The sequence below is a fragment of the Salmo trutta genome, chromosome 13 (genome assembly GCF_901001165.1).
Source record: "Salmo trutta chromosome 13, fSalTru1.1, whole genome shotgun sequence".
Classification (NCBI taxonomy): Eukaryota; Metazoa; Chordata; class Actinopteri; order Salmoniformes; family Salmonidae; genus Salmo; species Salmo trutta.
Window position 1 is genome coordinate 21,267,421 of NC_042969.1, and position 21,472 is coordinate 21,288,892.

At 41.2% G+C, this 21,472-nt stretch overlaps 1 protein-coding gene across 2 annotated transcripts in view; it reads right to left on the minus strand.

The window, feature by feature from the left end:
* Positions 1-610: 610 nt before the first annotated feature.
* htr4 (5-hydroxytryptamine receptor 4) overlaps positions 611-21,472 on the minus strand; it is a 105,301-nt gene continuing 84,439 nt past the window's right edge. For both annotated transcript variants that reach the window (XM_029771407.1, XM_029771406.1), the window contains one exon: positions 611-4,694. In XM_029771407.1, the coding sequence (XP_029627267.1) occupies positions 4,604-4,694 (91 nt within the window). In that variant the 3' untranslated portion in view covers positions 611-4,603. The remainder of the gene's footprint in view (positions 4,695-21,472) is intronic.

Consider the following 21,472-nt stretch of genomic DNA (forward strand, 5'->3'; position numbering starts at 1 on the left):
TGTGTGTGATAGGGTTAGCATTAACATTACTGTACACCTAAGGTGACATTAATGTGACGTTATGCTAACATGACTAGCATAATTATTGACCCATGGGACTCCAATGTAGAACATGATAAGAGGAACACACGTAAGTTTGATTTTACCTGGTACATGAGGTATGCTTTTTCTAAGGACTCTCAGTCAGATGCATTCCCAGTGTACTGAGAGGTTGGAAGTGACGCATTCTATTTATCTTGTATTGGCTGAAGGAGAAATGAGCTCTGGCTTTCTGAATCAACAGACTGTATTCTAACTGTGCCCCAGGGACTGGAACTGAGTGCCATTGCTTATGGTAAAAGGGCAAAAGGTCCCAACCTATGTTACCTGCTCTATTCACTATTATATAACAAGCCAGGCAGCCAATGAACACTCCAATCCCTCCCTCATTGATTCTGTGGAAAGAGAGGGAGAGACTTTGAATGCTTAGCATTTGGAGCTAACAGTAATTGTTTATGGAGTGCTTGAAGGACATTATTATCTGCAATGTAAATTACTAGCATGCTCTCTATCAGAGCCAGGTGACACCAAAAGGAAACCTGAAGCCAGGGATTAGTAACATCTCTCCGTCTTCAATTATCATTCATTATCATTTATTAAAGCTGTCACATAGCAACAGAAAAAGTCATACACGTTATAGCTCCCTGACATGAAAATAGTGACCCATCTTTCTTCCATCAAAATAAATACTGAGTGTTATTACAAAAGTTTATTCTTCAACAACCTTGTTGGGAGATTTACTGTTGAGCACATTCATGCTGTGAGCTTGCTCTGCCTTCAGGGCAGCTTTCAGAGGCGGCACCCTAAGAGTGAGAGTGGAAGGTTGGGGGTTCCTGGGGTGAAGACATGGGGACAACATGACAAAAACAGAAAAAGGATTGAACCAAAATGTCCAAACCATAAGGGAATGTATGGCTTTGAGATACAACTCTTTCTATGACGTGGTTGCATCTAGATCAACTTTTAAAAGGCAATGGTTTGTTGAGATTTAAAAGTACCAACATTTGTGTATGTTTTAAATTGGCTTAACAAAAATGGTTTGTTGAAACTGCATATTTCATTTTTTCTTCCTCATTGTCCAATATCTCCCCAGATGAGTTATGTACGATTGACTTAATTTGCCTATTACATTGTAGCTCTCTATGTGAGGTGCAGTCCCTTGCCTTTCGCCTCTTGACAACTGACCTCAAAGCTCAGCCTCTCAAGACCTATTTATAGGTGTGAACATGCGTCCTGTGTCCGGATCATGTCCACATTCTGATTGTACCCACATTTCCAGACATGTGTGTACGATTCAAAGACTTTGATCAGATCTTATAAGTGTAAATGGACAAGATCAGGACAAGATCAGGATGAAGGATGCATGTTAGCTGCAGGTATAAATGGGGCTTCAGATGTCCTGAGTATGCAGAGTCTGGGGGTGTTAGAATACACCACAGGGACAAGAAGATGCCTGTGGTTCTGATCACTAATGAACAGATGAATCATTGAATATATCACCACTTTGACCTTTTACGTATGTGTATGTTATCCACAAAGGATAAAAAGGAGCTCCTACTGGACAAAGCAGAAGATACAATGAATTACCATACTTCCCATTATCAGCTGTCAAATATGCGCTATTTTATGGTTCTCCTTTCAAATCTACCTCTTGCATGTAAAGTACTATAGTAAACATGAAAGGTGTGTTATTACCACAGGAGGTTGTCCTTTTTAAATCTCTACAGGCAGTATTCTAATTCTGGACTTTCAACCACCAACACATAATGTACCATGTCGATCACAGAGCTTTATATTCCAGGTGTCATGGTAACCGCCAGGCCCGGGGGAGTGCGTATGCAGAATCCTGTACCTATTATCACAAACAAAACATGATCGGACACACTTTTTAGTTTGGCTGAAATTATTATGGTGGCCACGTCCACTGAAAACTGGCAATAGAATGTTGTGATGTACAAGGTTTATAAACATCCTGAACATAAGAAAGCTCAATCAACAGCTGTATGAGACTGCATCAGTCGTAGTATATGGTAGCATACATGTTCAGCCTTTACCATTATACTGTGCTGGAAGGATAGGCCAGCAGAGCTACTGGAATGGAGAATATAAAGTCATTATAATTGCCCACTGAACAGACAGACTCATTTTACACTCTTTGCAGAAAAATACATCACTATTTAAACTTTAAAATCTCAGAAACAGAAGCCTTCATTATGCTGACAGAACAATGCATAATCTGCTTCATTGGCTGAATTCACTTCCTAAAAAACACAAACACAAAATAAAATATACAAATGGTTAAGATAGTTCATGGACAAACATTATGTTGCATTGTTAGTACAAAGTGCACGGTCTTACTCACAAAATGAATCATTTGAGAAGATGTTTATATAATTAGAATGGATTATACACATTGTAGTTACTTTTATATTCATCTTTTTTAAAAATGACATAACAGAATTTTCTGAATGTATTACCAAAAATAAAATAAAAAATTAAATTAAATCCTCAGGATGAATGAAAAGGAAAGTTAATAACTTAAGTGATCAAAATACCTATTCATGGTTTACATCATGTTGGTCTCGGACAATCAACTGATGAGAAGACTATGGAATAATCTTTTTACATTATCATCTATATTTTACAAAAGTGCTAGTGCTTCAATTAAGGAAGAGGTCACAGTGAAAGATATCGTTTTTTAAAAGGAGAATAAAAAAAACGAACAAAAAACACATTGGTTTGATGTCTGTAGTGGGAGGGTATAGCACTGTAAATGCTCTGCCTATATATTCTAAATACATTTAGCTGTCAGTTACTGCAGGAAAAAACAAGAACATTTGTATCGACCAAGACCCTCTGGAATAGCAGAACTGTCAATGCCACTAAAAACCTTCCCCTGAAAAGTATAAATATTCCTAAAATAAAACTCAACGTTATTATTACTTCTCATGAATCTCCAGGGGAAAGTTTGAATCCAAGGACAGGATGAAGGAGTGTGTTACTGAAGTTTCAGTTTTCTGAGGAAGACGGTATGAATGTCATGATTAATGGCTTAATGCTTCTGGACACTGTGTAACACACTTGACCCTGCCGTCAACACCCCACTCTGAGACATCTGAATGGTCATCTACATTCTCTGCATTACAGAAACATGAGGACCGTACTGTTAGCCCATCAAAAGCAGATATCTACAAAGGTTGGACATTTCATCAGGAAGTTCAACCAACAGGGTCATTTAGTTTAAATTGAATGTGTGTTTAACAGAATGGATGTGTGGGGGGAAATACAGTTGGTAATCTCTTCATCCTGTTGGTTGATCTCTTTACATTGCTTACTGAAAGTAAATATTCCCAGTGCTTTGGACAGAACATATAATTAACTGAACCACTGGTCCTCTATTTGGTGACTCATAGAAAATTAAATGCTGGCTTTGGTGGCGAATACCTTACATGAGCTAGACCTCATTGGTAGCCTACTGAAGGACTCAGCAAGTGGATTGGTTTGCTCTGAAATTGCACAGGAAAATAACCTAAGTGAAAAAGCCAATGTTTACATTTCAGGTGCAAGTAAAAATTGGCTGAAGTGCTGCGTATACATTTCAAGGATACCTTTGATTGCTGATGAATATAAAATGAATGAAAATGTGAGTACATTCTGGCACATGTTTTCAGGCTACTGTTAGTCATGTATAAGACATTGGATGTTACTGTGTACTGGACTAAACACACGTGATGTTGAGAGCGGCACTTCAAAAAGCATAGGACATGATCTCAAGTATGCACACACGTACTGTACAGAGTACGGTAGTAGACTACCACACAGCAGCAGTAGGAGGCAAAATACTGTGACCAAGATTAAATGACTCCAGCAACCATAACCTTTTAAAAGCTTTCATCGAAACATGTCCATCTTATTGCATGGTCCTTCCTTGTAGACATCTGAGAGATGAGTCATGACAGGGAAGGGATGGATCCTTTATATATTTTAGCAGCTAATAATACTCATCAAGAGTCGGTCAAGAGCTGAACTACTTCATACTTTACCGTAGGTGTGTTCAATTACTTTATATCCCTTTCGGCTTTTGAAGATTGTGCAGAACATCAAGATAAATCAGATGATGTAGGCTGCTAGTGATTGAGTACAGGGCACCAATGACAGGGAGAGATAAGAGACCTTTACATTTTTTAAATTACAACATTTCAAGTTAATGCTTCATTCTAAGTGACACTAAGCCTTACTGGAACATTCGCCTTCTAACGGAGCTATAGTGGATCAGAGAGATTTGGAGTGTTTTCCTTCCTTTTCTAAGATAAGGAAATATGGAAGGACATATCTTAAAACCAAGTTCATATCAAATAGCTTTGGCAACATTATTCACCTTTTAGTGTTCCACAGTCCATAATCAAATCCTGCTACTAAGAATGAAGTCCGGAGATGTTGTTGAGTTGGCTGTCTCTCAGTTGGAGAGGCTGTTTTAAAATGACCCCCTCTAGGGCTGGTTCTGACCCAGTCCCTGTCTCAGCCTACATGGGGAAGTGACTGTCTGTCTGTCTGTCTGTGGTTGTCAGAAGCAGGACTCCTGCGACTCTGTGTCCTCTCTTTGCAACGACTGCTTTTCCTGTTCAATGTGGTTTCCATTGTGCAGGGCAGCATACCTGAAATGATACGAAATGTAACATTAGTTTCAAAGTGACATGGGGTTATCATTCAATGTGCTTCAATATTCTGAGATATATCAACATTCCTAAAGACACACACAGCACACAGATTACAGAAAGTGCATAACAATATATTTAATTTAGGATTCACTGTTTTGTTGAAATTATAGCCAACCCTGGAACGGAGAGAGGTATTGTTGAGTAACTTAAATCCCACATAAAGAGAGCAGCACGTCTCTTCTGCCAGGTTCAAGCAGTCTGGTTAACATGAAGCTCTGGGATGACAATACATTGGGTTTGGCTCTGAGGAGGTGAGCCATACTTTCTCTTCTCTGAGGTTGTTGTTGGCAGCAATACAGGAGTGGAACTACAGTGAAACCTTAACTGGTTCCCTAAAGGCCATGGTCAACCAGGATTAGTGAGGAAGCTATAAAGTAGTCAGAGTGCTTTATAACGACCATATTCAGATACACTGTTCAAATATACAACTATACCCCTCCAATTATACGATGTGACATGAACAAGTGGGATGTAAGGCTGAGTCAAGACAGCGAGACTCCTACTTGAGATGACAACACTCCCTTTCACCATCTGGCATCATGAGAACTTGAAGATACACCAAATTGGCATATAGGCAGACATTTTGACTTTAATGGATGACTGAAATAGTGTCATGTTGATGAATCGAGACGATAAAGAATGATGATTTAAAACCATCGAGCTGCACATTTTAGTCATGCCATCAATTTACTTTGACAAGTTTAGGGCCACAGATGTTTTCTTAATCCTATTTTTCCGGACACGGTGACTCTCAAATGAGTAAGCAATATGATCAACCGTTTCATATGGAGTTCAATTTCAGGGATGTTTTGCACGGATCATCTCCTCGCAAAGGAGATATAATCAGAAATTAGCATGAACTCCCATTCACTGTAATGTGATCATTCATTCACTCGACACATATAACATTCTATTGAGGAAAATTGAGACATTTCTTGACATCGTCCAAGGCTTTGGAAAAGTAGTCAAATGACCATGCTATAGGACTATGTCTGCATGATTGAAAGGCATGTCCAAAAACAACCTCTCTTTCACTTCATATTTGAGAAATCATATGACTGGGGTTGTCATGGGGGTGGTTGTAGAGGTAGAATTTGAATCCTATTAACCCAAAGACCAATTAAAGCCTGTGGTTTTAAAGTCTAACATGCTGACCAGACCGGACACGTCGCGTGCGCGAGCGTTGCAAAATAAATGTAGAAATCCATGTTATTCAATTATTGCACCCACACTGCTCGCACGCGCCAATGTGCGTCTGCGTTGCCAAGGGCTAAAATAGAAGTCATTCCTATTTCTGACGCAGATTGCGCTGCAAGTCCTGCCTCTCCCATCTCCTCATTGGTTTATAGAAGCAGGTACTCACGTGCCATCTCCTCATTGGTTATACCCACGTGGGTGATTGAAAGACGAACTGTTTTGCCGGTCGTCATGGTAATACTATGAAAGTTTAGATGCCAATCACCATATAAGTTCAAAGATGAAAAAGCCTGGAAGGAGGAGAGATGACTAGAAATGATTTGGTTACTGTTTTATGTGTGGATTAATTGTCGGAGTAGAGGACCTTGTGCATTTCAGGTAAAATAACAACTCAATGTTTATATCCCAGGACAAATTAGCTAGCAACAGCAGGCTAGCTAAATAGGACAAATTAGCTAGCATGTGCAAGCTAGCTAGCTAAATTGCCATACATGTTTCATGCTTTTCGACCTGTCTCCAAATTAATGTAATTGGTTCAGTTTGTTTTGATATTTTAACCTGCGTGTCATGATCGTGTTTGGTGTGGGGACAAAATAAATGTATGCACGATGGCACACGCTCGCAGCCGGTTTGGGCTCCCTGTTAAACATGGGCAAAATTTTAATGAGGCCGGATGCATCGGTCAAGACAGACACCACATTTGTTTAAACCAATGGCATCTTGGATTGTATTTTCAACCAAGGGTTTCAGAATGATATTCATATACTGGTAAGGTAATATTCAATAAGGTAAGGTAATTGACTCCAATAAATGAATATAGCAAAATCCTGGATTGGCAGAATTGTGGGTGATACCATTCCATTAAAAATCATGCTCACTAAATTACATTTTAAACGTGCAAAACAGCAATTCATCAAACGGATGATAAAGAAAGACCATTTGGAAACCATATAATGAGTGATTTCTCTGGAGTAAATTGCTTACATAGGAGTGAATTAAATATTTCACTGTAATGTAGAATCACTGTCTCATTAGGAGATGTTTTCATAAACAACCAAACCAAAGGTGATTCCTGCTTAGAAATTGGCCGTGAAATGTACCTTCAAAAAAACTCAGACCTCTCTAATGTTCCGGAATTCAGCAGAAACCAAAATTGCTGCCACATTGCAGTGTTTAACCCAACAAGTGCTACCACCTACCCACAGAAAGGACCACAGACTGAACGGAAGACGATGACACTGCTCCTAATGGATCAAATGCTCTGGAAACATATGACTGTGTTAGAGGGGCAGATCCTCTTTTTCTCTGTGTCCCTATATCAGCCCCTCAGTTCCTGGGCCTGTTTCCACAAAGTGTCTCAGAGTAGGAGTGCTGATCTAGGATCAGTTTTGTCTTTTAGATCAAAATTAATATGATTGTATGGACAAATCCTAGATCAGCCCTCCTACTCTGAGATGCTTTGTGGATACGGGCCAGGCCCTAAGCTCTATATACCAAGGATGGGGCTACAGCAACACAAAAACTTCCATAGGCCAGAGCCCCCACCGTGTCTGTCTGTCTGTCTGTCTGTCTGTCTGTCTGTCTGTCTGTCTGTCTGTCTGTCTGTCTGACTGACTGACTGTCTGTCTGTCTGACTGACTGACTGACTGTCTGACCTTCCTTCCGCTTGACTGGGATGTCTGTGCTGCCCACTCTCCACTGCTCTCTCTCTGACTCTCATCCTGACTTCATTAACACCTAACACCTAACCGCTCTTTTCACCAACCATTCTTTTCAAGTCATTGCGATATGGCTGGATGTTGGCCTTTCAAGCCAAGGCTGACTACAGTACATCTCATCTATTCATGCTCTTCAGTTTGTCCTCATGTATGCATGCTCACATGATCTATCATGTTGAAATGGTAGCCTCAATCTCCACAATTACAATTACACAAACAAAAAAATCTATGACATCAATGAGCTCAGATCAGATATTTAGCCTACTGTACTTTCACTAGTAGTGTGTGTATTGTAAATACATTTGAAAAGACTGACATTTTAATGCGATCAATCTAAAACATACTCAGGCTTCCTGAATCCAATAACGTTACTTGGCCAAGCTTACAAATACCTGCCTTATTTTACCTGCTCTGTATTCAAACTAGCACTGGATGATCAAAGATGTGTTAAAGACATCCAACTCAGCTCTCATCTTATTGGTAATAATGGCTCTTTGCCACTGACTACAGCATAGCAGCCACTTAGATTTGACCACAGCAGTCAAGTGTTTGATCTGTGCCAGATGCTGCACTGTGGGATAGACACTTATTGCCCAGGGACCCACACACTACACGGACCACAACCTACTCCATACTGTGAACTGTAGAATACTGCCAATCACATACACTGAGAGTAGAAGGCTGGCAACTCTATTAGGAATTATTGTATACAATTGCAGCTACTCTATTTACTGTAAGAGGGATTTAACTTCTCAACTTTGGCCCAATAGAATAAATCTGCCCATCCTGACAAATTTTGGCTGAACACCTTTGTTCGGAGAATGACTAAAGAGTTGGACATCAGTTTGAAAATATAAACTGTGAAATGAAATGACTCAGAGAGTGGGGACTGGGAAACTAACTAAACAACAATAAAAAGAAAAAGGATTAGATCAATACATGTTTTCCATTTTGTTTTTCTGGTTACCTGGGGAACATCAGAGTGAAGAATAAAAACACTGCTACAGATTGTCCTGCTGTTCAGGACCAGGAGCCTTTTCACTGAGCTGTATGGGATTAGTTAGCAAAGTAAAACCCAGATAACTTGCTCCTCTTGGTGATCTGCAATCCTGCAATTCCAAGCTTCCTTTGCAGGGGGAGAGGAAATCTATTATATACTAATCTACTCCAACATGTTCTAGTTCACACCAGGGCACAGGGAGGGCATCAGGGCACAGCAGGAACAGCATCCCTTCATTTCACTGGGGCTCACATTCCACTTGTCATTCTCCAGAAGAGGGACAGGCAGGGCGGCAGGGGGTCACGGGCAGGGGGCTCCAGATTTGACTTGAATGATACCAGCCTGATTAAGTGAGCTATTGTCTCTCTAGGGATGCAGGCTGAATTATTAATACTCCGCCTCAGCCACTACCCACTGTTGTTTCTAGTATTTATGTATGCAGTCGCAGTAGCCCTTTCCTGCAGTCAAATTACTTAGTGGCTTCATGGGTGAAATGCTCTTAATATTTTTAATAATTTCATAATTAATACACCGTTTTTGTTGTTGCTGAAATATCAATCAGTTTTGTTATATTTCAGTCTTCTGTGGTGTATATAAAGTATAATATTGGGATGGAAACTCAAAATTGGGTATGATTTAGCCGACTGCGGTAATTAACATAGGAATCTTTTTGAAGAAAGACTTAAATGAGACGTTCCATCATACAGAATGCCCATATACTAGTCTGGATATAGACATGGAGCTTCATCATACAGAATGCCCATATACTAGTCTGGATATAGACATGGAGCTTCATCATACAGAATGCCCATATACTAGTCTGGATATAGACATGGAGCTTCATCATACAGAATGCCCATATGCTAGTCTGGATATAGACATGGAGCTCCAAAAAGGGCCCAGTGCCAGCCTGGCAGTGCTATGGGGATAAGTTAAGCAGTGTGATTGATCTCTAAGTGAAGGGTCCAAGGTACGGACAGCTCGCTGGCTGGACTTGCACGCACACAATCAGGGCCAGGCCAGACAGGCTAGCTAACACACAGGGGAGACAGCTGTGAGTGTCCAGGCTAGCTAACACACAGGGGAGACAGCTGTGAGTGTCCAGGCTAGCTAACACACAGGGCAGACAGTTGTGAGTGTCCGGGCTAGCTAACACACAGGGCAGACAGCTGTGGGTGTTCAGACTAGCTAACACACAGGGCAGACAGCTGTGGTGGTTGGAGGAAAGTTGGTGAACATGCTGAATCTCTCAATGGAACAAAGGTAGAAGGTTGATTACTTTTAGCTGAGTGACGGTTGAGTTGCAGTGGTGCAGCATTCCTGACCTGATTGTTTCTTTGACTGGAATGAGGAGCAGACATGGAGAGAGCAAACATAGAGAGAAGAAAAGTACCTACAAGTCCCTTGGGAGAGAAGTCTGTGTTTACCTCTTCAGTTCAGATGGACTGTTTGTGTGTGTGTGTGTGTGTGTGTGTGTGTGTGTGTGTGTGTGTGTGTGTGTGTGTGTGTGTGTGTGTGTGTGACCGAGAGAGAGAGAGAGAGAGCGTGTTGAGGCATGAGAATAAGACATTAGAGTACACCTTTGTGTGTGAACATGATTATAAGAGTATGTTGTGGAGTGAAGTGTGCTGTAAATGTGCAAGTCTGATTCCTTTTTGCTTTCACATAAACCAGATACAAATCTTGCTATAAATTTTCACAGGCCGGCCCCATCGCCTGAAGTTTACATGAGGACAGCACTAAAGGAAGTCCCTTCCCTTTCATCCCCTAGGGGAAAAAGAACATCTACCTCATCACTGTGAGCCACAGAGCCAGAAAAGCCAGGGGAAGGGTGAAGAGTGTTGACTCACTTGTTAAATCCACTTCAATCAGTGTAGATGAAGGGTAGGAGATTTTTAAGCCTTGAGACATGGATTGTGTATGTGTGCCATTCAGAGTGTGAATGGGCAAGACAAAATATTTAAGTGCCTTTGAACGGGGTATGGTAGTAGGTTCCAGGTGCACCGGTTTGTGTCAAGAACTGCCATGCTGTTGGGTTATTCATGCACAACAGTTTCCCGTTTGTATCAAGAATGGTCCACCACCCAAAGGACATCCAGCAACCTTGACACAATTGTGGGAAGCATTGGAGTCATCAGGGGCCGGCATCCCTGTGGAACGCTTTCAACACCTTATAGAGTCCATGCCCAGATGAATTGAGGCTGTTCTGAGGACAAAAGGGGGTGCAACTCAATATTAGGAAGGTGTTCTTAATGTTTTGTCCACTTAGGCATTTGCATATAGGAAAAGTTAGCAAACACAAGATAGTAAATAACCAGCTGCTGTTTACCTGCTCATAGCTAACAGAAGAGCCTTAGCGTTTATGATTCAGATGGTTAGAACAAAGTGGGGTGTTTCATACACAAGTTACTTTTCAAGCTATAAAACACTTCCTTTTGTGATAATTTATACATTATGCATTACTATGACAATGAGCAGAACCCAGTAACTGTAAAAATCTAAGGGCTCTGCAAGAAACCTGCAGCTGGACTGCGTCCAATGTAGCCCAGGGTGCTTTATTTTCTATGTAGAAAAAAATTCACTTCCTACAGTCCATTTAAAGAGGAAAAATCCTCATATTTATGTGATGCCCTGACAGTGTAAAACAAACATCTTTGAATCATATGTTCGGAGTTAATAAAAAAAATGAAACTCATTGTTAAGGTTGAAACACACACAGAGAGAGAGGTTCCTTTCCTGTGAATTACGTGGTAGAGCTTGTCCTCTACGGCTCAACAATGTTTCCATCAGATAGGCTATGAACTGATTGGTTGGTGCTCTTTTCTGGAACTAGGGGAGCATGTGTTGAATGTCAACCTTGCACTTGTGTTCTTCAATTCATAGGTGAACTTATATGTCAACTTTTAATTCAAACATTTCACAGGTGCATTCATGTTGCCTACATGTTTTTTTTGTCATAGTCCGTGTGGGTAGAGTTGCCACAGGTGGGAGGATGGGTGATATTCTCTACATTTTGTCAAATAAATGTGCTGTCATAATTCACAATTTGTAAGTGTGTAAGTGGAAATGTCTATCAAATATGACAAGTAGGCTAAAGTACTGCTGTTAACATAAGAGCCGTCACATGTTGAGAACGTTCAAGTGAATGCAGTCATTTCATTCAACGATCAACTAACAGTTGAGAAGTGCTACTCAGAGTCCAGCACAAAGACAGGCATGTCCTCCAGAACCCATACAATGGCAGACAGAGCAAAAATGATGTTAAAGGTACTTGATGCTGAAGATCAGCAGCACAGATAACTTTACTCCTCTTAAAGCTAATAATAGATTTCACTTTCGGTTTTCATACTTTAAAACCTGGTGAATATGTAAAGTTGCACATGCACGTCTTAATAAATCCACTAGTAAAACACGTTTGTTTTGTATATCAGATTTCAACATTACCAACATCTTGTAAACTATCCTGTAATCCTGCATAATAGCGAGTAAACAGTGTGTTAACGGTAGTTAGTGACCTTGTATCTGTGTGACTTTACACTTCAGACTACTTGTAACATGTGATCCTATCAATGCTACTACTGATACAATCCTCTTGTGAAAAGCAAGTGTATCACTTTCCTGAACATTGATACACTTGGCATAAAAGGGCACAGCAGATTCACAGATTAACATAATTAATCATTCATCCATTCACCATGACCTAAAAACAAACAAATTTCCACATACTCTATACATACGCATCAAGTACTGAGAGTTGTAGTTGCAGATGTCCGCCTGCCTGCGTTGGTGGATGATAGAGCTGGTATTTCAGTACATATGGCAGTACCATTCAAAGAGCTATGACAACCATCATGCTTATAGCTCTGTAAATGGCGCTGCAATCTGTACCACACTGTGTCTGGGCGTCTTCTGGCAGGCAAAAGTCAGTCAAGCAACACAAAAAAAGGTTAAGCAATCCAATTATCATGATCTGTCAAGTATCACACCGCTGTTGTCTGAAAGTACTCTTGTCAAGTCTGGATGCAGCAAATTAACACGAAGAATACGACATAATGTGAAAGGTATTATAAGCCAGTAGCCAGCGTCTGTTTGCATTTAATTAGAGTTGGGATGTTCAACAGTTGTGCTTTTGAAACAGGAATACAGTCTTCATCTCTTAATGAATTCAACCATCTGTGCACCCCCCTTTCCGCTCACACATTACACGTTTCCTTCATTTCTGAAACAAATGTCTATCTCTCCCATGGGAACAGACAACTTGACGACACAACTGGTGAGCTCACTGTGTAGAGGATCTCTGTGATTAACTCACTCTGCACTGCCAATCTGTCTTTGGAAGAAGAGGAAGAAGAAACCAGTGAATGAGAGAACAGCTGAGTGGTTGGTAGAAAAAGTCTCTAGATACTCTGTGGTCTGTCCCTCCCGGTTGTACTTTTTTAAAAAGTCTGAAACGGGCTGAGCTAACACTTTAATCCCCTTAAGCTGTCCTTACAGGGAGCTATATTGACCATTGTGTCAGATGAACCCCTGTGTTGTCAGAGTAAACGGTCCCCACTTCAGTCAAATCTATTCATTAAATACCCTAGCTGTGTATTCACTTTCACCTTTTGGTGTGTGATGTCTTTGGCTCAATTGTTAAGAAAGCTCTCAAGAAAGTTGTGTAAGTCACTTGACCAATTTTCTACTGGAAAGCTCCTTTGTGTTAGATAGTTCTGGAAAATCACCATGCACAGTCACATGTCTAGGTTTCTCTGCTCCATATGGGACAACACGTAGAGTCTATCCTTGAGGGTCCCAGTGTCTTATGGAACATGTCTATTGTTTTCAGATAGCCTATACATTGTGCATTATTCTGTCAATCTGACCTGCTACCAGCAGATGTTTTAGAACATAGAAGGGGATTCTATCTCTATGGTTTAAAAGACGTTAGTGTTCCATCTCCCACGGCTTGTTATCCACAGTGTTGGGGAGTAACGGATGACATGTAATCCGTTACATGTAATGGATTACAAAAAAACTGTAACTATAATCTGTTATGTTACCAGCAAAAATATTGTAATCAGATCACCGATACTTTTGAAAAAGTAGTAAATTACTTCTAGGATTACTTTCAAATTTAGAAGGGATGTTTGCAGAAAAAATGTCTATGAAACGATTGCATGTTTTCTTAATTAACTTTCAAATTAACGTCAGTTATTAACTGAAAACGTGCTACTTCGAGCTGCTGTTAACATCCAGAGACTCCACTTCCAACCTGAAGAAACAAGGATGACTATTGGCAGGTGTGGCGCGTTAGCTTGCTTAGTTAGCTAGTCTCTGGAGACAGACAGGTTGTCTTCACAATGTCACCAATGTTCCAGCATAGGTCGGAGATTTCAGAGAGTACTAGCTAGCTAGTTAGTCAGATTTCTAGCTAGCTAGCCAAGGACACCTTGGAGAGGAAGTCAGCTGCTTTGGCTTGTGCGAGACTGAGAGGAAAAAACGGAACTTTTTTCTCCTTCCACTTCAACATTGTGATGCACACACCCTCAACCTCATCTCCACCAATGAGGTGGACAAATATGCATCCCAAGGTCCATCATGAAAATTGTACAGAAGTGCAATGTCAAAATGTTCCAGCATTTGGAACAAAGCACACAGGTCCACATTAGCTTCAGAGGCAATAGAGGACATTGCAAGCATGAAAGTAACTGTGCCATGTGTGACAAGATGGAGCTCAGAGTACCGTGCCATCTCCAAACTCATAGCCCTCACAGATGACCAGCTGGGGCAAATCTGTGAAGACCTGGGTGTGAGCAGCAAACTACATCCTTGTGAGATTGCTTTTCTCAAGGAGTACAGTGCAGTCCTACAGCCACTCACATTCTCTATTGATCTTCTTCAGTGATAGAAGAAATGTTTTCTTGGCTTTCCCCAACAATCCTAAGCATGAAGTCTAAGCTCTCAGAGAAAATACTGTACCTTTTGCGACATTCTCTGCACACATCCTCACTGCAGTCATTGAGGCTATAGACCACTGGTTTGGACCCATGCAAAGCATCCATGAAGCAAAAATGGCAACTGCTACTGTGCCAAAGTTTTGACTGTGTTGGCTCAACCATGGAAAGAGAGGAGATGCGGAGCACATTAGTTCAAGAAACAGCTTCTATGGAGAACACACACTCTGAAGAGGTGGTGAGGGAGCACAGAACGAGTCTGATGAGTCAAGACAATATTTTTGCGTTCGGCGGTGCAAAAAGGGCCTGTGGCACTGCAGAGGATGAGGTGAGAAAGTACTTTGAAGACAAAGACAAGTCTTTGGACTCCTTGAAAAATTGTTCCCCATAGTCCGGAACTTGTTTCTGAAGTTCAAGACTACACTGCCCTCCAGTGCCCCAGTTGAGCACCTTCAGCAAAAAAGGATGTCTGATGCTCATCTAGAGCATTTCCTCTTGCTGCGATACAACAGCAATTTCTGCCTTCAATCATCCGAGTAGGCTAGCTTCAGAACAGGCCTACTGCAATGTCATAGCTGTACTTCTTTTGCTTAAAATGAAAAACTACCTGGTGGACTAAATGTGTGATTACACTGTGCATGTTGTAAATAAAAACGTTGTCTTCATATTTCTCATTTTTGTAATTTTTGTCATTTAGCAGACGCTCTTATCCAGAGTGCATACATTTTCATACTTTTTTGTACCGGTGTCCCGTGGGATAAGTGTTTAGCGCCATCCATGTTGCTGTGTTACTTAAGCCCTTACTTATACCTGGTTTTAACATCTATCCTTTGTTCTGCACATTGTGTTTGTGTCCACATTTTTAGACAGGTGTACATGATTAAAAGACACATTGTGGTCTGACTGTGATCAGATATTATAGGTGTAAATGGACAAAGGATGAAGGACGCATGTTAGAGGCAGGTATACAGGGCTTAAATACATTTTTTGTCACAATGTTTTGTGATGTGTTCTTGTGTGGCTCTGCTTAGTGGCTCAAACATTCTGCAATAAATGTTGTTAAATTGGTAATAATAATTTTTTTCTCCTGTTTTACGGGTGAAGTAACTGAAAGTAATCAGATTACATCACTAGTTAAGGTAATCCAAAATGTAATTAGTCGCCAAACCCACTGGCTCCAGGTCATCTATAAGTCTTTGCTAGGTAAAGCCCCACCTTATCTCAGCTCACTGGTTAAAATAGCAGCACCCAGCCGTAGCACACGCTCCAGCGGAGGAATATTTCACTGGTCATCCCCAAAGCCAACTCTCCCTTTGGCCGCCTTTCCTTCCAGTTCTCTGCTGCCAATGACTGGAACGAATTGCAAAAATCACTGAAGCTGGAGTCTTATATCTCCCTTAATAACTTTAAGTATCAGCTGTCAAAGCAGCTTACCGATCATTGCACATGTACATAGCCCATCTGTAAATAGCCCACTACATCATCCCCATATTGTTATTTATTTTTTTGCTCCTTTGCACCCCAGTATCTCTACTTGCACATTCATATTCTGCACATCTGTCACTCCAGTGATTAATTGCTGAATTGCAATTATTTTGCCACTATGGCCTATTTTTTGCCTTACCTCCCTAATATTACTACATGTGCACACACTGTATATAGATTGTTCTATTGTGTTATTGACTGTACGTTTGTTTATCCCATGTGTAACTGTGTTGTTTGTGTCGCACTGCTTAGCTTTATCTTGGCCAGGTCGCAGTTGTAAATGAGAACTTGTTCTCAACTGGCCTACCTGGTTAAACAAAGGTGAAATAAAAATGTAAAAAAATACAAAATGTAAATTACTGTGGGCGGCAGGTGGTTAGAGTGTTCGGTCAGTAACCAAAAGGTTGCTGGATCGAATCCCCGAGCTGACAAGGTAAAAATTTGTCGTTCTGCCCCTGAACAAGGCAGTTAACCCACTGTTCCTGTCATAAACGTCGTTGAAGGGGGAACAAAACGCAGCGGGTAAAGTGCTCATCTTCTTATTTTATTAAAGGAAAAAACACTTAAACAAAACAAACGACAAAAACAGTCCAGTAAGGTGCACAGACTATACTAGAAACAACCACCCACAAACACAAGTGAAAACAAACACAACTAAATATGGCATCCAATTAGAGAGAAAAAAACACCAGCTGCCTCTAATTGGAGGTCATTGCCAAAACTCACAGAAATAGAAAAGCTAGATTTAAACATAGAAATAGGAAAACTAGAACCTAAACCCAAAATACCCAAACACACAAAACAAACACCCCCCTGCCACGCCCTGACCAACTATAATGACAAATAACCCCTTTTACTGGTCAGGAGGTGACAGTCCCCAGTAGGCCGTCATAGTAAATAAGAATTTGTTCTTAACTGACTTGCCTAGATAAATAAATTACAATTTTAGACAGGTAGCTGTAATGGCTTACATTTAAAAAGTAACCTACCCAAACCTGGTTATCTAAACAATACAAGAACAATTGCCCGTACAATGGAATAACTGATCTGCTCTATGTTGACGTATGTCTGTTCCAGCGTGTCCTATTCAAGGCTGGTGTTCTGTCTTCTGGAGATCTGTTTCTTAAATGATAGTGAGAAACACAGTATTGTGCACCACCGTTCTGTGAGCAGACTTTAATTATCGCAATCATCTCTTATTCTGAGACTGTAAGGACTGCTGTTGAGTTAGGCAGTGATATAATTCTTGTCCTGGCTATTCATAACATTATTTTGAATTGAGTTTCTTTGTATCATTCCAGAAGCAAAAACAGTTTTAAGCTTCGACACAATAATACATTTAGATTTTAGTCATCTTTATCCAGAGCAACTTGCAGTTAGTGCATTCATCTTAAGAAAGCTAGGTGGGACAACCACATACAGTATCTCACCAAGCTTCAACACTACAGTACAGCAGGGCTCTTCTCTTCCAGCAACCTGCACAAGAAGTACTGCATGCAAAAATAAACATGTTTTATTATAACAAACACCAGGTAGGTGCAGTGAAATGTGTTTTACAGGGTCAGCCATAGTAGTATGGCATCCCTGGAGTAAATTACAGTATGGTTAAGTGCCTTGCTCAAGGGTACATCAACAGATTTTCACATTGTTGGCTTGGGGATACTGGTCCACCGCTCTAACCACAAGACTACCTGCCACCCTGAGCCTAATTCACAATAAACATCACTTGTAAACATGAACAGTAAAAATGAATGCATAATACTGTATCTTGCACTGAGGGACTCCATTGATATAGAGTTTATATTACAATCTAATCAAACACCTGTGTATTAAGGAGCAGATAGCTCCCATTGGATTATACTGTATCAGGGGCCAGAATCAGATTAACAACAAGTGATCAGTCAGGCCTATTCAGCTGCTCAACAGGCTCAACGGGCAATCTGGCTGACTGGCCGGTAATTAAAAACTCTATCAAGATATGGAGAGGTGGGCACGCAAGCACACACAGAACGGATGCCATACACATGATCAACATCCTTCTTGAAATACAGATAATGATAATGTAATTGTGCAATTGGACATAAAAACAGGCAATTGACCATTAAATCGATGCACATCCTCTTTTAATCATTTAGCTGACACTCTTTTCCAGAAAGACTTACATTCAGATTTTTCAACTGGTTGGCTTGGGGATTCAAACCAAAAACGTTTTGGTTACTGGCCCAACACTCTTAACCGCTATGCTAACGGCCCCCTAAATCACACATCATAAGGGCCCTATGTTTTGCACAATCATGTGACAGAGAACAATTTTATCCTGTATTTTAAGACTTATCCAGAAATGAGAAATACACAAAAAATAAAAGGCATTGTCTGAGGATGGTGCTGGACCATCTGACATAAAAAGAAAGAGGACAGTTTGATGAAAAAGTTTTCAGTAAATGTTCAAATCCAAGCATGATTGTCCAAAATACAGGGCCCTGCAAGTCATGCATGTAATCTGAACTAACATGCAAGAGAGATTTCCAAATAGACTCACTTCAGACAGTGGACACAGAGCAGGTTGGGGGGGGGGGGGGGGTTCTGTGAAATAGACTCACTTCAGACAGTGGACACAGAGCAGGTTGGGAGCGTAAGGTTTGTGTGAAATAGACTCACTTCAGACAGTGGACACAGAACAGGTTGAGGGGGTAAGGTTTGTGTGAAATAGACTCACTTGAGAGGTTGTCAAGCAGCACTAGACAGGAACAGGCCTAGTGTTGCAGAACCAGAGCAGGAGTTTGGAGAGAGAGGAGCAGCCACTGGTGGGGGAGGCGGAGGCGGAGAAGGAGGGGAAAGGAAGAGGCAGCACAGGGTAGCAAGAGCAGAGGTCCAGACAGAGGAAGAGAGAGCAGAGGGAGGGAGTGAAGGAAAATAACATAAAAGGAAGAAGTTGGCAAAGGCAGAGGAGAAGAGGTGAGAGGGAGAGAGAAAGAGAGCGGGGAAAAATCTGGTTAATCAACACCCAAGTGACTCATTCAGCAGTTACTAACCCACAGCTAGCGTACGTGCAGCCAGGTACTGTATGAGGCAGCTCTCCTCTAATTAGGAAGACCTTTCGTCAGAGCATTAATCATGTTGGTTTCATTACGGTGCTTTATTCAAGCAGTTAGATTAATTAAAGGACAAACAGAGAAATTGCAACGCACCATCATTAAAGTGAATGAAAGAAGAGGTTGAAACAGTACGTATAGAAAAATATGTACAGTAGCTAATGACATAGAAGAAGAGATAACAGGGACCATGAAATCAGTCAGACCGGCTCAGTGTTCATTTCTGGGCTAAAGTCAACATCTATTCTACGTTGGTTCAACATAATTTCTTGTCTTTACCCAACAGTGAGAGTTGGGTTGTTGTTGTTGACAGAGGAGGGTGTATTGAATTGCTCTAGAGGTCTAATGAATAGAGTGAGCCTGACCACTTTCTATAGCAGCCTTCCCCAGTCAATAACATGTTACTGAGTCCCCAGATAAACCTACAGTACATACAATGATTGATGTTCCTCAATCATGATATGGTAATTGATGAAGGTCCTCGGGCAAATTTATATAGCTATTGATTGATGTTATGGTAAGGAGGAAAAAGGGTTATTAAAACAGAAATATAGCACAAATCACACTGAGAAATCAAGATGCTCTAAACATTGCATTTAGCCTATAAATACATTTACAAGATCTGAAAACATGTAGTTCAGTTTGTGATCACATTGTAATAATTAAGCAATAGGCCATGAGAACCCACTGATTATCGTGAATAATACACGGCTAAGGGCTGCTCTTAGGCACAATGCGGTTTTGGTGCCAGGTGACAATGTCATACTCCTGTCAATATATTTACCACTGCTTTGGCAACTTCCTGTTTCTTTGTGTTTATTTTCTGCCAGCAGACAAAACAACCCAGACTCCCCACGCTGTCCAGACATTGTCTGGTCCAGATCTGACACATACACACATATGTGTGGCATTGTTTCAAAGCCATTCTACCAGAACCAAACATCCAGGTCCAGACTGAGTGAGTACAGGAAGTCTATTACAGATAGCATACAGTGTGCTGCTCAGTGTTGTACATGCTGCCTGATGGAACCGGTAAGCAATCTGTGAAAATGAGGTCAAATACCCCAGAGGGACACACTGCATCTGGTGAAGACTTCTGACTGCTAACCCAGAGATACTCCATTACATATCCAGTACATCGTAGCCTATAAGACGGGGACCACAGTAGAGCAAATATCTGTTTAAAATATGTCTATGTTATTTGATAGCTCTGTATTCATAATGAGGGATGGAGTCCAAGGGCATTTGATCATCCTGAATTGAGAGGGTTTCAAACGTGCCCAGTCGGTGCCCACCACAGTGAAACTCATCTGCAATGCCATGCCAGCCGGTGCTCACAAGCAGCCCCCGCGTCTGTGAGTCTGTACATGTTATCTTTGCATCGCTACACACTCCCCTGCCAGAATAATGTTAAGCTCAGGGGTGAGCTGTCATCGCTGTGGCAGTGTCAACTGGGAGAAAACCAAATGTAGGACTGGGTTTTGCTGGCTCTGCTCTCTGTTATTTCTCTATATACACTATATATACAGGGGCGGCAGGTAGCCTAGTGGTTAGAGCGTTGGGCCAGTAACCAAAAGGTTGCTAGATTGAATCCCCAAGGTAAAAATCTGTTGTTCTACCCCTGAACAAGGCAGTTAACCCACTGTTCCTAGGCCGTCATTGTAAATAAGAATGTGTTCTTTACTGACTTGGCTAGTTAAAAATAAATATAAAAGTATGTGGACACCCCTTCAAATGAGTGGATTTGGCAATTTCAGCCACACCCATTGCTGACAGTTGTATAAAATTTAGCACACAGCCATGCGATCTCCATAGACAAACATTGGCAGTAGAATGGCCTTACTGAAGAACCCAGCGACTTTCAATGTGGCACCATCATAGGGTGCCACCTTTCCAACAAGTCAGTTTGTCAAATTTCTGCCCTGCTAGAGCTGCTCCGGTCAACTGTAAGTGCTGTTATTGTGAAGTGGACACGTCTAGGGGCAACAATGGCTTAGCCACAAAGTGGTAGGCCACACAAGCTCACAGAACAGGACCGCTGAAGCGTGTAGTGCGTAAAAATCGTCTGTCCTCGGTTGCAACACTCACTACTGAGTTCCAAACTGCCTCTGGAAGCGATGTCAGCACAATAACTGTTTGTCAGGAGATTCATGAAATGGGATTCAATGGCTGAGCAGCCTCACACAAGCATAAGATCACCGTGCACAATTCCAAGCGTCGGCTGGAGTGGTGTAAAGCTCGCCGCCATTGGACTCTGGAGCAGAGGAAACGCGCTCTCTGGAGTAAT